The sequence below is a fragment of the Oncorhynchus kisutch genome, linkage group LG29 (assembly GCF_002021735.2).
Source record: "Oncorhynchus kisutch isolate 150728-3 linkage group LG29, Okis_V2, whole genome shotgun sequence".
Taxonomy (NCBI): Eukaryota; Metazoa; Chordata; class Actinopteri; order Salmoniformes; family Salmonidae; genus Oncorhynchus; species Oncorhynchus kisutch.
Genome location: NC_034202.2, coordinates 10,078,747 through 10,095,011, shown reverse-complemented (window position 1 = coordinate 10,095,011; position 16,265 = coordinate 10,078,747). Strand labels below are relative to the sequence as shown.

Sequence of the window (16,265 nt, the reverse complement as noted above, 5' to 3'; positions counted from 1 at the left end):
ATTTTTTGTTAAAAGAGGCTCTGGATGTTGAATTGGGAAACTGGAAAATCATCTGTGGGAAACACCGGCATCTCCCATAGGTTCTTTCCATAAATAGAGGGGATCAGTCTACCTGGGAACTTGTTGACCTGTCCAGAGATGATGTTGTCATTGTCATGGAAAGAGACACCATGCCAGTAGATGTCACAGGCAGACCGTCTACCCACAGGGAACTGTAAAAGGAAGAAGAGCCATGTTAGAGGATAGGGTTTTGATGAGGCCATTTGATGGTTATGAATAAGAGAAATCATTTCAGGCCAAGGCGTAGGGGTGGCCCTTCCTGTGACACTAGGAGACAGAGCTTATCCTCCCAGTAGATAAAGTGAATGAGACTTGCAATCCGGTGTTAGCTAATCATATACTGTAAGTCTCTGTTGAGGAGGAGCCCTGGCAGGGGGGATGACATGATTTCAACAACCCCCTGCTGGGGCCTGCCCTGGACCACTGAAACCTTCCTGCTAACCCTTCACACACACACACACAGAGAAACCCATGGTGTCACCAGCGGTGGCAACATACTGTCTCGTCACATCAGACAGAAAATGTGGGTTATTGTCTGGAATCTACCTTTATGACGGTTAAAGTTAGGGAATCTCACAACTCCACACATCGTATTTCTATCTGCGATGTTCTGAAATATCCTCATTGCCACCTCAAGTGAACAGGCCCAAGGTGGCCCTTGAAGAAAAACGACTTGGATTTCAGATGTGAACACGTGATCTTACGTGAGGTCAACGTGGTAACACGCAAAGCAACGTGATAACACAAAACAACATGTGAAACATGAAAATCGTGATTTTCCACACGTGAAGTCCTTTAGTTTTTTTCTGTTTGGGGAGCTACATGCCAGGGGAGGTGTAGGACCATCCCGTGGTGCTAAACTGAATAAAGAAAGAGAGTGCGAGACAAAAACATGCATGACAGTCAAAGCCTGCTATAAATACGATCTCATAGATTTCAATGTTTAACCACCCCTTAATCTTATCAGCCAATTGGGTCACATTCATTTGGGAAGTATCTAGTGGAGGAGGGGGAAGAGAGGACGGGAATAGCCCCATCTGTGAGTGCATTCCAGAACTTCATCTAACACACGAACACACACACAAAGGGTCACTTGTGGACATTGCGTGATTTGAGTGAATAATGAACAATTCTAGTTCTTCTGGCACCGTCCCACAGTTCAGAAGAGGACATGAGCTCATCTCCTTACCATTCAATCATAATTGGCTGAGAGACATTGGCATGAATTAGCAGACTTGTCTTGGCAAGCCTGATCATTCCTCCCGATCCAGCCTGGTAAGGTTGCCTGGCAGTGGGCACGTAACAGTTTTATAACAAGATCTGTACTCTGCCGGTCAACCCGTCGCCTCACTATTCTTTCACATCATACTAAAGTTGGAGTTGTTAGGCGAGCTATCCATGTCAACAACGCTACATGTGGCCGAATATGCCAAGCGGTTAAGTCAGCCCTTGGCACATGTGGCCATGTATGGTGTTGTTGGTAGAGGGCAAGTGAGAGACAGACGGGTTTAACAGAGGTGATTTGGTGAACCACGTTCAGGTGCTTGGTAACCTTGCCCAAGACCTGAAGACTTGCCTACACTCTTAGGGGGGGAAAGTCTCCATCGGGTAACCCTTTTTTGGTTCCCGGACAACCCATTTTTGGTTCCAGGACAACCCATTTATGGTTCCAGGACAACCCATTTTTGGTTCCCGGACAACCCATTTTTGGTTCCCGGACAACCCATTTATGGTTCCCGGACAACCCATTTATGGTTCCAGGACAACCCATTTATGGTTCCAGGACAACCCATTTATGGTTCCAGGACAACCCATTTATGGTTCCAGGACAACCCATTTTTGGTTCCAGGACAACCCATTTTTGGTTCCAGGACAACCCTTTTTGGTTCCATATTTTTCTTTTAATCCAGAAAAGGTTAATGATGACAGCCTACTGTCTTAAAAAAAAAAATTCGCAACCTCACTTGGCAAGTAGTAGAAAACAGAAACATAATCTGTCAGATCCAAATTAAAACAGACATTATCCTCCCTATTTCAAGTGACGTTTGACTCTCTCTCTTTCTCCCTCTCAATCTGACTCTTTCCTGTGCAGCTCCCTGAGGGGAATATAATCATATTGGATTATCAGAGATTACTCTCTAATCATTTCCTACCGTTAAGAGAAGGCCATATGCTGAAAAGTCAGCAGGCAGAGATGCCTCTGGGGCAAAAGTGCTGTGCCAACAAAACCACCCAGTTAGACAGCAGCCAGAATGTTAGGCCTAGTTCACTGACACATTATGGCCAAGCCTTATAGGCTACACTAACTCAGTGAGCAAACCATGATTACGACCCTGCCCAGGGCCTATTATAGTGCTATAATCTAACAAACAAAATGCCCTTAGTGACAGTCAATGATACAGAGGGCTTGTTCCCCCATAGCAGAGCCAGGCTTTGGACAGTTTCTCTCATGCAGGCTGAAGCTACTCTACACAAGACTAGCCTACGCCTGGGGAATAACACTAGTGTCGGTCCTCATCCTAAAAATAATTGTTTTGTTGTTTTTTTAAACTCAGGAAATGGATAGCAGCGAGTGGGTGTAGTGAGCGACTGAGGGTAATGTCTAACGACAGATGACAGTAAGGGTGGGTCATCTGCAGTGGAGCATGGATCAATAACAACCGTAGAGTGCGGGAGTAGTGTAGGAAATGAGAGGAGAGATGGGTCACTTTCACTCTGCCGTCGATCAATACATTTAGGCTTAGCGGGAAGACTGTGCGATTCTCCCACTGTGCATCTTGTCTTTCGGGCCTAGCCCACATCGTTTCAGTATACGTCGAGGCAATGCACAGCAAGCATATCCAATGTCATGTTAGGCTACTGGCAAAACTCAAAACCGCATGTCCCTTACTGGTTATCAGTGAAAAGCGGAGTTGAGAACCAGAGCCATACAGTAAATGGCTCTGGAATCAACTAACTAGACCGGCTTCCTGCCGTAGGAAGGAATGGGGGAATTAGATGTCATTATTGTAATGTAATTATTGTAATTGAATATGGAGGGAGGAACCGCTCTCCGAGTTCACATATGGGTCAAAATCTTCAAAGACCTACTCAGATAATAAATGACACTAGATAATCAAATCGTTCCAAGTTCCTCCTCTCCATACACCTGGCTTTAGTCTACTAAAGGTCAAAAGGTCAAAGTGTCACTCAAAACATGTTAAGCTGAATATTCTCCTGCCACTGAAAAGGTAGGTGGGCCTTAATATACTTTCCTACCTACCTAAACTAGTGTTATTCCTTATGAAACTAAAATAAAAAAAATATACCATGATTTGGGGTATTTTCACAAAATGTCATCCATAGAACGGAAGGATTATTGACACATATCTTAAAACATAATTGAGAAATACATTTATGACATGTTGGCCTTACCAAAGCCTCTATCATGAAAATATATATATATATATACACACTGCTCAAAAAAATAAAGGGAACACTGAAATAACATCCTAGATCTGAATGAATGAAATATTCTTATTAAATACTTTTTTCTTTACATAGTTGAATGTGCTGACAACAAAAATCACAGAAACATAATCAATGGAAATCAAATTTATCAACCCATGGAGGTCTGTATTTGGAGTCACACTCAAAATTAAAGTGGAAAACCACGTTACAGGCTGATCCAACTTTGATGTAATGTCCTTAAAACAAGTCAAAATGAGGCTCAGTAGTGTGTGTGGCCTCAACGTGCCTGTATGACCTCCCTACAACGCCTGGGCATGCTCCTGATGAGGTGGCGGATGGGCTCCTGAGGGATCTCCTCCCAGACCTGGACTAAAGCATCCGCCAACTCCTGGACAGTCTGTGGTGCAACGTGGCGTTGGTGGATGGAGCGAGACATGATGTCCCAGATGTGCTCAATTGGATTCAGGTCTGGGGAACGGACGGGCCAGTCCATAGCATCAATGCCTTCCTCTTGCAGGAACTGCTGACACACTCCAGCCACATGAGGTCTAGCATCGTCTTGCATTAGGAGGAACCCAGGGCCAACCGCACCAGCATATGGTCTCACAAGGGATCTGAGGATCTCATCTCGGTACCTAATGGCAGTCAGGCTACCTCTGGCGAGCACATGGAGGGCTGTGCGGCCCCCCTAAGAAATGCCACCACACACCATGACTGACCCACCGCCAAACCGGTCATGCTGGAGGATGTTGCAGGCAGCAGAATGTTCTCCACGGCGTCTCCAGACTCTGTCACATGTGGTCAGTGTGAACCTGCTTTCATCTGTGAAGAGCACAGGGCGCCAGTGGCGAATTTGCCAATCTTGGTGTTCTCTGGCAAATGCCAAACGTCCTGCACGGTGTTGGGCTGTAAGCGCAACCCCACCTGTGGACGTTGGGCCCTCATAGAGTCTGTTTCTGACCGTTTGAGCAGACACATGCACATTTGTGGCCTGCTGGAGGTCATTTTGCAGGGCTCTGGCAGTGCTCCTCCTTGCACAAAGGTGGAGGTAGCGGTCCTGCTGCTGGGTTGTTGCCCTCCTCCACGTCTCCTGATGTACTGGCCTGTCTCCTGGTAGCGCCTCCATGCTCTGGACACTACACTGACAGACACAGCAAACCTTCTTGCCACAGCTCGCATTGATGTGCCATCCTGGATGAGCTGCACTACCTGAGCCACTTGTGTGGGTTGTAGACTCCGTCTCATGCTACCACTAGAGTGAAAGCACCACCAGCATTCAAAAAGTGACCAAAACATTAGCCAGGAAGCATAGGAACTGAGAAGTGGTCTGTTGTCACCACCTGCAGAACCACTCCTTTATTGGGGGTGTCTTGCTAATTGCCTATAATTTCCACCTGTTATTCCACCTGTCTATTCCATTTGCACAACAGCATGTGAAATTTATTGTCAATCAGTGTTGCTTCCTAAGTGGACAGTTTGATTTCACAGAAGTGTGATTGACTTGGGAGTTACATTGTGTTGTTTAAGTGTTCCCTTTATTTTTTTGAGCAGTGTATAATTTATATATTCCAATATTCATAAATGAATGTAAGAAAATTGTAATTGAAAATACCAAATCATATTACAGAGCAAGTTTCATATGACACAAACTTAAGCAACGACAGATGAAAGAGTTTCAAAGGAGGCCTGGGTAAGGCCAAAGGCCATGTCACAAATATTCCCAACTTAAAATGAATTGTGTAAATTATGCTTAAAAGATACAAATATCACATATACAGTACCAGTCGAAGGTTTGGACACACCTACTCATTCAAGGGTTTTTCTGTATTTGTACACATATGGAATCATGTGGTGACCAACAACAACAACAAAAAGTGTTAAACAAATCAAAATATATTTTATACTTAAGATTCTTCAAAGTAGCCACAACTTTGCCTTGAAGACAGCTTTGAACACTCTTGGCATTCTCTCAACCAGCTTCATGAGGAAGTCACATGGAATGCATTTCAATTAACAGGTGTGCCTTGTTAAAAGTTAATATGTGGAATTGATTTCCTTCATAAATGGTTTGAGCCAATCAGTTGTGTTGTGACAAGGTAGGGGTGGTATACAGAAGATATACTTTTTTGGTAAAAGACCAAGTCCATCTTATGGCAAGAACAGCTCAAACAAGCAAAGAGAAACAGTCCATCATTACTTTAAAAGACATGAAGGTCAAGAACTTTGAATGTTTCTTCAGTCGCAAAAACAATCAAGTGCTATGATGAAACTGGCTCTCATGAGGACCGCCACAGGAAAGGAAAACCCAGAGTTACCTCTGCTGCAGAGGATACGTTCATTAGTCACCAGCCTTAGAAATTGCAGCCCAAATAAATGCTTCAGAGTTCAAGTAACAGACACATCTCAACATCAACTGTTCAGAGGAGACTGTGAATCAGGCCTTCGTGGTTGAATTGCTGCAAAGAAACCATTACTAAAGGACATCAATAATAAGAAGAGACTTGCTTGGGCCAAGAAATATAAGCAATGGACATTAGACCGGTACAAATCTGTCCTTTGGTCTGATGAGTTCAAATTTGAGATTTTTGGTCCCAACCGCCATGTCTTTGTGAGAAGCAGAGTAGGTGAACGGATGATCTCTGCATGTGTGGTTCCCACCGTGAAGCATGGAGGAGCAGGTGTGATGGTGCTTTACTAGTGACACTGTCTGTGATTTATTTAGAATTCAAGTGACAGTTAACCAGCATGGCTACCACAGCATTCTGCAGCAATACGCCATCCTATCTGGTTTTGCGCTTAGTGGGACTATCATTTGTTTTTTAACAGGACAATGACAGGACACCTCCAGGCTGTGTAAGGGATATTTGACCAAGAAGGAGAATGATGGAGTGCTGCATCAGATGACCTGGCCTCCACAATCACTCGACCTCAACCCAATTGAGATGGTTTGGGATGAGTTGGACAGCAGAGTGAAGGAAAAGCAGCCAACAAGTGCTCAGCATATGTGGGAACTCCTTCAAGACTGTTGGAAAAGCATTGAAGCTGGTTGAGAAAATAGTAATAAAAAGAAGAGAAAACCCCTTGAATGAGTCGGTGTCTAAACATGTGATTGGTCCTGCATGTCAACAATCCTTCCTCCAAAAGGACCCCCCCCCCCCCCCCCCCCCCCCCGCAAAAAAATGATATTGTTCTGTTCTGTTCTATTTGTGAGAAATCACTCACTACACCTCAGCATTGCATGCCTCAAACCTCTTTTCAGACTGACAGGGGATCAGTTACGCCCTTGACTATGCTAAAGGTGTATCTGTCAGAACAAAGGGTAATGTATAGGGCCTCCGTCTACAAAGGTTTTGAAACCAGATCAGATGCGCTGAGGCGGACTTGGAAAGGATTACGTTTCTACGCATGACGGTCATCTGTGGTGATAGTGAAGAGAGTTGTTTACCTCTCACAAACTCCTCTGGGTCTCATGTATAATGAACCACACCGTTGATAATGGCTGCAGGCAGGTATTAATTGCGTCACATTCGATGCCTTTAGGGCCGAACAGATGGAGCTCACCTGGCGACGTGAGGAGACCCGTATCAATTAGCCATCTCATAAATGTATTAAAAGACATTGCTTGCCATTAAGCACAACTTTCAGATGGCACATACCCAGGTGCAGGCTGTGTAACCGTATACGGGACTTGGGGTGGTCAGGCCGGTGTGAAAGGGTTAACAGAGGCCGTGTGACCTCATCAATGTGTTGTAGGACACTGTCTATCAACACTTTAACATTGAAGGCCTTCTATGCTATTCTTTATCAAGCCCTTGAGGGACAAAAGACTACAAACAGATTAAAACTGTTGATGCAACAAAGATTAATGGGGTGTATAGTGGTAGCTGCTATACCGGTTATAACATTGTTGTTCCTTTATATAGTTGTTGTAGTAATTTATGCTGTTTTGTATTATTACGCAAGCGGAATAAGCGTCAGTCCTACAGTAAACTGGAGTCGTGCACCCCTGATAGATGTAGGCCACTCACGGCCGGCCCGCTCATTAGGCAGGATTAGGCGGCCGTCTACGGCGGCAGATTGACGCGGGCGGCCTTTTCTGAGGCAAACTGCCCAACAACCTGAAAATAAAAGGAGAGTTACACTCTAGGAGCTCAGATGCAAAAAAAAAACATTATACCCAACGTTTGGACAGCCAAGCTATGTCTTCGTCAGGGTATATGACTGCCCAACAACAACACATAAAACCTCACATTATTCTGCCCCCAAAACAATGACAATTTGCTTCATCCAGTGGCATAACGGTTTTTTTTTAGGTTGAGTGTTGATGTCGCCCTGTGATAAGCAGTGGCCACTTAGTCAAAATATGTTGCGTGTCCATTCCCAGCGTGCCTCTCCAGGGTGCTGTTGGATTTGACTGCTACTGTATGTCAACAATCCGTCCTCCAAAAGGAGCCTAAATATGGATAGAAATTTGTCAAAATCCCCTTGATCCCATTCCACGCCAGCCATTACCACAAGCCCGTCCTCCCCAATTAAAAAGGTGCCACCAACCTCCTGTGATGGTCATTCATACAATTCCATTGAGGGCTGACATGGTAAACTACACCCCAGTAAACACGAGCCAATGTCTTTTTGGATGTTTTTTTGTTGGTCTTGTCCAGATGTCCTTTTTGGTGTATTACAAACAGTAGGCTTACCACGTAGATGTGCATTCATCAAATTCAATTTCAGCTAACAATGTAGGCTACACCTCAGTAAGCACAGGCCGACGCCGACTGGATGCTTTTTTTGGTGCAGTCCGGACCGGCCTTGATTTCCACACCCACAGATATTGATTTTTGGTCCGGACCAAATCTGAACCAATTATAGATGTCTATATTTGGTTCAGATTTGGTCAGGTCTGGAACAGCCTTGATTTGGCCCAAAACATAGACGTCTATAAATGACATCTTTTCAACTTTCATTCAGAACCTAAAAATGACCTAGTTTCAACTTCCGGAAAATAAGTATTATTCAACTTCCTGGAAGATGCCTTCTCAACGTCCTGGAAAATATGTACTAAACGTACGGAAAATACGTATTTTCACCTTTCATTCAGAACCTAAATTGAACGCAACTTTAACATCTGAACAATACGTATTTTAGACAAATTTTCAATGTCCTTTAGCTCACTGGGACTATACTAGTTTTGCAGGGGCCACATTTTTTGGTCTCAACGAGGGCGGCGGGATGCCAAGGACCGGCCCATAGGCTTCTGAACTCCCTAACTTAAGCACAGAGGCCATGTTGACTATCTATAGCCTACATTTTGTCAATAAATATGAATCAATGAAACAAGGACTTACCTCTTTCCATTTGAGCTGCCTGATGCTGAGCTTCAGTGCCTCCAAAGAGGTTTTGGCTTTGAACGTGTCCACGGTGACTGGCTTCCTCCTCTTCGCAACTTTGTTGGCGTCCTCTTTGTTGTGTGGGTCTACTTTGTTGTCTTCTGGCAGGTGGATGGGAACAGCGTTCCCATTTGTTTCCGTCTTCCCCTGCAGCATCTTCCCAGTCCCTTTGATTTGAAGCGTCTGCTGCTCATGGTCTTTTCGATTCACAGGTTTCCCCAAATTGGCATTGGAAGCTACTATTGTCCCTTGCAGTGCAGGGACTGAATCCTGCTTGGTGCCGGTGTTCTTCTCATCTTTGCCTAGTTTTCTCCTACTTTTACTCTGATTCCTGCAAGTGACAGAGGTCTTGGGTGGTTCCCTTTGGGCTGCGGGGGTACAACTAGCCGGGACTGGGGAGACAGATGCGGGCGGGGATGCCACCAGCACCTCCGGGGATGCCACCAGCACCTCGATCATATCTGCCTCCTCCTTCTCCACACCCTCGCCGGATGATTTCATTTGTTCGAGTTGAACCTTCACTTTTACATAATGATCACTCATTATACGAATCAATACCACAAGGCAGGGCTCGGCAATAACGCACAGCCCGAAAATAATGTGTGAGCCAGTGACAAACAGAATTTTGCATAGCTGTCCAGTCACACGCTAGCTACAGTGCAACCACTCGTGGACCAGTTTGCCTAACGTTGCAACGGTGCCCACAGTTCAGCTAGACTACAGATGATTCAGTGAAACCGCCCATGGACAGAGCCCATGTCAGCTGTCATCGTTAAGTTGCCTAGTAGCTAGCCAAGTAAGGCTTTGAACTAGGCTATTGTATGTGAGGTTTGGGCAAAATCTTCCCACGAGATATAGCTAACGTTAGCTATCTAGACACTTTGTTTCATCCCCGGAAAGTAAATGTTTGCTTAGGTTGCGATAGCTGGCTATCATTATTCAATCACTGAGTAGAGTAAATTGCAGGGCTAGCAGGCTAGCTAACACCAGTGGACATTGCTGGCTTGACTGCCTCACACCGCTAGCTTGCACCTAGCGAACAGTAACATATCAGTTGTCTTTTGTGTCATCCACAAAATTGAATTTCGCCAAATAATCTACAGATTGTATCGAGTTACCTTACAAGACTGTCGCGTTGCAGATGTGCCCCTGCCTGGCTGTCACTGTGCCTGATTCGGCAGAAGAGTCATTTTGGCAACAATTGCGCAAGGCCAGCAGCACAAATGATGACGTCACTTCGCATGGAAAGGTTGAAACCTTCAAAATAAAAGCCCGCATTTCAAAACATTGCAAATGTGAATAACTCAATGAAAATATTTTACAATTGAACTAATGTCAATTTTTATTGTGCGTATAAGGATAAGGAATTGATGGAAACAATTATGCTTCCCCTACAAAAAATGAACACCACTATCGAACAATACAATGTTTAGACTGCCTGTTCACAATATTGGGCTGTAGAGAAAAAAACATTTTATGTGCAGAGGAAAAGTTGGGTTGGGTATACTCAGTAGGGCCTGTAGAATACCCAGCAGCACTTTCTATTCCACTGACTACATTCACTGCAATATAGGCATACTATAGGCATATATTATAGGCACATAAATGACATATTTGCTTATAGAGAAACAAATATTCCATGTGTCGAAGTAAACGTGGCGTTGGGATTAATCAGTAGGGTCTGTAGAATATATACAGTACCAGGCAAAAGTTTGGACACATCTACTCATTCAAGGGTTTTTCTATATTTTTACTATTTTCTACATTGTAGAATAATAGTGAATACATACTATGAAATAACACATATGGAGTCATGTAGAAACCCAAAAAGTGTTAAACAAATTTAAATGTATTTAATATGAGAGATGACTCTATACTCCTCTATAAACTGGTAATCTCTGTATACCTGTCGCAAGACCCACTGGTTGATGCTTATTTATAAAACCCTATTAGGTGTCACTCCCCCCTTGTTCCCCTCTGAGACAACCCAATTGAGATGGTTTGGGATGAGTTGGACTGCAGAGTGAAGGAAAAGCAGCCAATAAGGGCTCAGCATGTGTGGGAACTCCTTCAAGACTGTTGGAAAAGCAGTTCTCATGAAGCTGGTTGAGAGAATTGCAAGAGTGTGCAAAGCTGTCATCAAGGCAAAGGGTGGCTACTTTGAAGAATCTCAAATATATTTGGATTTGTTTAACATTTTTTTGGTTATTACATGATTCCATGTGTTATTTCATAGGTTTGATGTCTTCACTATTATTCTACAATGTAGAAAATAGTCACACACAAAAAAATTGAATGAGTAGCTGTGTCCAAACTTTTGACTGGTACTGTATAAGGTGTTATTTCTTGGGGGACTGTGGTATAAATACCCAGCTGCACTTTATACTGCACCCACTACATTCATTGTAATACACTATAGGCCTATAAATTGCATAGTAGGAAGTGCCGCTGGGTATTTACACAACAGTCCCACAACAAATAACACCATATTTAGATTCCACAGACCCTACTGAGTATTCCCAATTGCACTTTTACCTCGGCATGTAGAATCGTTTTTTCTCTATAAGCCAATATGTTAAAGGGTTCCAAAGGGGTTCTACGGTGATCCCCATAAGATAACCCTTTTTGGTTCCAGGTCAAACTATTTTGGCTTCCAGGTAGAACCCTCTGTAGAATGGGTTCTACCTGCAATCAAAAGCGTTCTACCTGGAACCAAAAATGGTTCTTCAAAAGGGTTCTCCTATGGGGACAGCCGAAGAACCATTTTAGTTTCTACATAGCACCTTTTTTTCTAAGAGTCTAGTGTGGGCTTATTGCATCGCAAGTGAATGGAGTGTGGGTGGAGTAGAAAGTGCTGCTGGGTTTTCAGACCTCAATCCCCCATGAAATAGCACAATATATAGATGATACAGACCCAACTGAGTATTCCCAACCCCAATTTTGCCTCGGCACATAGAATAGTTTCTCTATAAGCCAATATGTAATTAACAGGCCTATAGTGTCTTGCATTGCAGTGAATGGACTGGGTGGAGTAGAAAGTGCTGCTGGGTAATTAGACCTCAGTCCCCCAACAAAAAAACACCATATATAGATTCGACAGACCCGACTGAGTATTTCCAACCTCACTTTCACTTTTTACACATAGAATGGATTTCGACGAGCCATTGCTGCATGGACCTAGCTTTGTGCATGGGGGCATTGTCATGCTGAAATGGGGAAGGGCCTTCCCCAAACTGTTGCCACAAAGCTGGAAGCACATAATCGTTTATAATGGCATTGCATGCTGTAACGTTAAGGTTTCCCTTCACTGGAACTAAGCGGCCTAGCCCCAACCATGAAAAACAACCCTAGACCATTATTCCTCCTCCACCAAACTTTGCATTTGGCACTATGCATCCGGGCAGGTAGCATTCTCCTGGCTTCTGCCAAACCCAGATTTGTCCGTCAGACTACTGTTTCCACTGCTCCAGAGTCCAATGGCAGCGAGTTTTACCCCACTCCAGCCGACGCTTGGCGTTGCGCATGGTGATCTTAGGTTTGTGTGCGGCTGCTCAGCCATGGAAGCCCATTTCATGAAGCTCCAGATGAACAGTTATTGTACTGACTTTGCTTCCAGAGGCAGTTTGGAACTCGGTAGTGAGTGATGCAACCGAGGACAGACGATTTTTACGGGTTACCCGTTTCAGCACACTGCGGTCCGGTTCTGTGAGCTTGTGTGGCCTACCACTTCGTGGACGAGCCTTTATTGCTCCTAGATGTAATAACAGCATTTACAGTTGACTGGGGCAGCTCTAGAAGGGAAAGGTGGCATCCTATGACTGTGCCATATTGAAAGACAAGGAGCTCTTCAGTAAGGCCATTCTACTGACAATGTTTGTCTATGGAGATTTCATGGCGGTGTGCTCGATTTTATACACCTGTCAGCAACAGGTGTGGCTGAAATAGCCGAATCCACTCATTTGAATGGGTGTCCACATACTTTTGTACATAATGGGTATTCATTTAATTAAAATTGTATTTCTTTAAATATAGCCTACACAATAGATTTTAACATACCAGTATTGGTGTGTAAACCTTCTAAAGAAATGCTGGTATAAATAATACAATATAAAAAATAAAAGTACATCAAATTATCAATTTATTTATCCGAAGGTGGTTCCAAACGCGACTCTTATTTTGAAAAGGAATGCACCATTGTGCTGCCAGCATGATATCCCGCTTCTAGGAGAACGGTCATCTCATTTTGTTGTACGGTGGACGTCGCCTGTGTTTTGATCCCCTTGACAACGCAACTGACGGAAGAGTTTAAGGGACAAAACAGCTGACAAACTGGCAGTGCTGTAGTTCTATTACCAACAGAGGACGTGCTTTCTCTATTTTAGGTACATTTATCTACTGTTTCTCCGATATGCTGCCAAAATTGTATTTCTAACAACACTCCCTCTGCGCGGATTAGTGACGCGGAAGGTGTGGTGAGGTATTAGTGGTTGTGAAGGTTGCACAAGTACCTGTAATGTGCCCACCATTAAGAAAAAATATTGCAGTCTGACTAGTGTAGAATAACTGCAGAAAACACCGCGTCCAAAATAACCGTTTTTTTTACCAAAATATAACTGCCTGTAACTCGGGCCCTGAAGCAAGGATATGCATATTATTGATACCATTTGAAAGGAAACACGTTGAAGTTTGCAGAAATGTGAAATTCATGTAGGAGAATATAACACATTAGATCTGGTAAAAGATAATACAAAGAAAAAAATATGCGTTTTCTTTTTGTTGTTCCATTATCTTTGAAATGCAAGAGAAACGTCACAATGCATTATTTCAGGTTAGGCGCAATTTAAATTGGTCACTAGACGGCAGCAGTGTATTTGCAAAGTTTTAGACTGATCCAATGAACCATTACATATCTGTTCAAAATGTTGTGTCAAGTCTGCCCAAATGTGCCTAATTGGTTTATTGATACATTTTCAAGTTCATAACTGTGCACTCTCCTCAAACAATAGCATGGTATTCTTTCACTGTAATAGCTATTATAATTTGAACAGTGTAGTTAGATTACCAATCACTTAAGCTTTCTGCACCTAACAGATATGTCTATGTACTGGGAAATGTTCTTGTTACCTACAACCTCATGCATCCTGTAGAGAATAACCGCAGTTCAACTGCAGTACACTTTTATAATTTTTTCATGGCTTGCCTTTAGCAACAACTTAGGGTACTAGGGGCTAACTAGCCCCCCTAAGAACAATGTCTAATTGCTGACACAAAAAAAGCACATTTTGGAGAGAAAAAAATGTGGATGTGGATGAAGATCATGCTTCGGCGAATAAACTACAAAGGGAAATAAATGTTTTTGTTATTTCATGGGGGGTGCCAGTTACCCCGGTACTACGACAGAAGATTATGGCATAGGGTTTCACACAAGTGTGTTAAAATCCATTTAATCCGTTTTTATTTAGAAATGATTTAGTAAGTAATACCTAAAAGCTAAATCTAGTTGTCTTATTTGAATGATTTAAATTAAATATGGGGGATAAATGGTGTTGCACATGTCACACTATGGGGAGATTTGATGTAAAGTCCCTCTTTTTAACTCACCTGCACATTCATTTTCTTTGTTCTTTCTGTGTTGTTCCTTTTCCATACAATCCATTATGTACAATTGCACTAAATCTCAGCAGACTTAAAAAATGCCATTCAGGACCACAAGGTTTTCAATTGTTTTTTTTTTCATTCATGAAAAATATTAATTGGAATATAACATTGGAATGGAATATAACCAATAACATTAAATAACATTGGAATATAACATTTAATAACAATAACTAACTAATTCAGTGTAACATTGATGTGGCAACTCTCTTATGCTCTGCTATTGCACCATCCTCGGTCACAAATAAGGCTATCCCCAGTCAAATTGGAGCACAACTCATGAGCCCACCTTCTGCACTGCTCAAGCCTAATCCAGCCCCCACCTGTGACTGAAAACAGGGGGAGAGATGCCAATTGAAAAGTTCCCTCTTAAAACCATAGCTAACCATTAGCTAAAAGTGGATTACTTATCTTAAGGCTTTTCTACTGGTATATTTAAAAAATCATATATTATGTCCATAAAAGTTGTGACGAAACAGAGGAAAAGTGTTGTTGAGCAAGAGCAGTGGCAGCCAGGGAAATTGTTGGGGAAAGAATTTGGTGACATCTTGTGGTCTTAATGTGATTTACGGGGGGGGGGGGGGGGCACTTACCCCACCCATTGTATCCTACCTGTGATGCCGCTGCACCTGGGCGCACCTGTATTCGTTTGGTCGGTTACTGTAGGCCTAAGCTGACAGATCGAACGCTTTAGCCTAGCCTACTTTATCCCACTTTTGAAACAAGTTTATGTTAGGGTAGAGTAGGCTACTGCGTTTTTAGAACGGTATTTGGTTAAGAAACACTTTCCCATTTTATGGAATCTATCTCCGCATGAGAACGAGAACCAGGCTATGCGCGTCATCAGTAGAATGGATGGTAGTTAAATCTGTTTGAATAAGGTAAAGGAGAGAAAAACGAAAGTTGTTCCAGTCCGCATCACTCTGCAACAATGGAAATAGATAGTATGGTGGCAAACAGCGCACTCATCAGTGCCAGGGAAGGTAAGAAAGATATAGGAAAAACTACTTCTTCCATTACCATATAGAAGCAAGAAAACATTTTCTTCAGGAAAACATTTTTTCTTCTAGTTGTCACTTGTCAACATGTCTGTCTTTATGCATTCGTTTTATTTAACCATGGAAGTCAGTAATGATGCGTCTACAGTTAGTTGTACAGTATATTCGTTTAAGAAGTTTAGAAAAACATAGCCTATTTACACCTCTGTTACAATGCTGTGTTGCCACATATGAGTAGGGGGGTTACAGTAGGCTACAAGGCAGTAACGATTTTAGCATGTACATCTTGGTGGGGTAAATTATTATTTTTTGCCAGCAAAGCCACTACACAACACTAAACAATACATTCATTGCACTATAAAGGTGACCACAAACTGTTAGGGTCTGCATAAAGCTGTCCCAACAGCAGAGTTTTCTTTTCAACACAATGAAGTGAAGGAGCCTTGTCTGGCAGCGAAACAGTTCATTCAGACTCATTACACTGCCTTTAAAATAAAAAAAAACATAGCTGATATGGATTACTTGTTTCAACAAATGTGGTTTATACTGACAATTCAGATGTACAAACCCTGGCATAAGGGAATGACGAGTGGAAAAGAGCCCATCCATAATTTCGAATTAAGCCATTATAATGAGCGAATTAGGACAGACGTAGTCAACGTAACTATTTGACCAGAACCTTTGAAATGTACCGTGACAGAACTCAGAATATGGA

At 42.9% G+C, this 16,265-nt stretch overlaps 2 protein-coding genes across 2 annotated transcripts in view; one reads left to right on the top strand and one right to left on the bottom strand.

Moving 5' to 3' along the window:
* ttll11 (tubulin tyrosine ligase-like family, member 11) overlaps window positions 1–10,098 on the bottom strand; it is a 43,044-nt gene extending 32,946 nt beyond the window's left edge. The window contains exons 1-2 of the mRNA XM_020472343.2: window positions 8,856–10,098; window positions 113–212 (exon numbers count right to left, since the gene is read on the bottom strand). Coding sequence (XP_020327932.1) covers window positions 113–212; window positions 8,856–9,440 — 685 coding nt within the window. The 5' untranslated portion in view covers window positions 9,441–10,098. The remainder of the gene's footprint in view (window positions 1–112; window positions 213–8,855) is intronic.
* Window positions 10,099–15,148: 5,050 nt separating this feature from the next.
* Window positions 15,149–16,265, top strand: part of LOC109880100 (G protein-coupled receptor kinase 5-like) — a 37,492-nt gene continuing 36,375 nt past the window's right edge. The window contains exon 1 of the mRNA XM_031809146.1: window positions 15,149–15,535. Coding sequence (XP_031665006.1) covers window positions 15,484–15,535 — 52 coding nt within the window. The 5' untranslated portion in view covers window positions 15,149–15,483. The remainder of the gene's footprint in view (window positions 15,536–16,265) is intronic.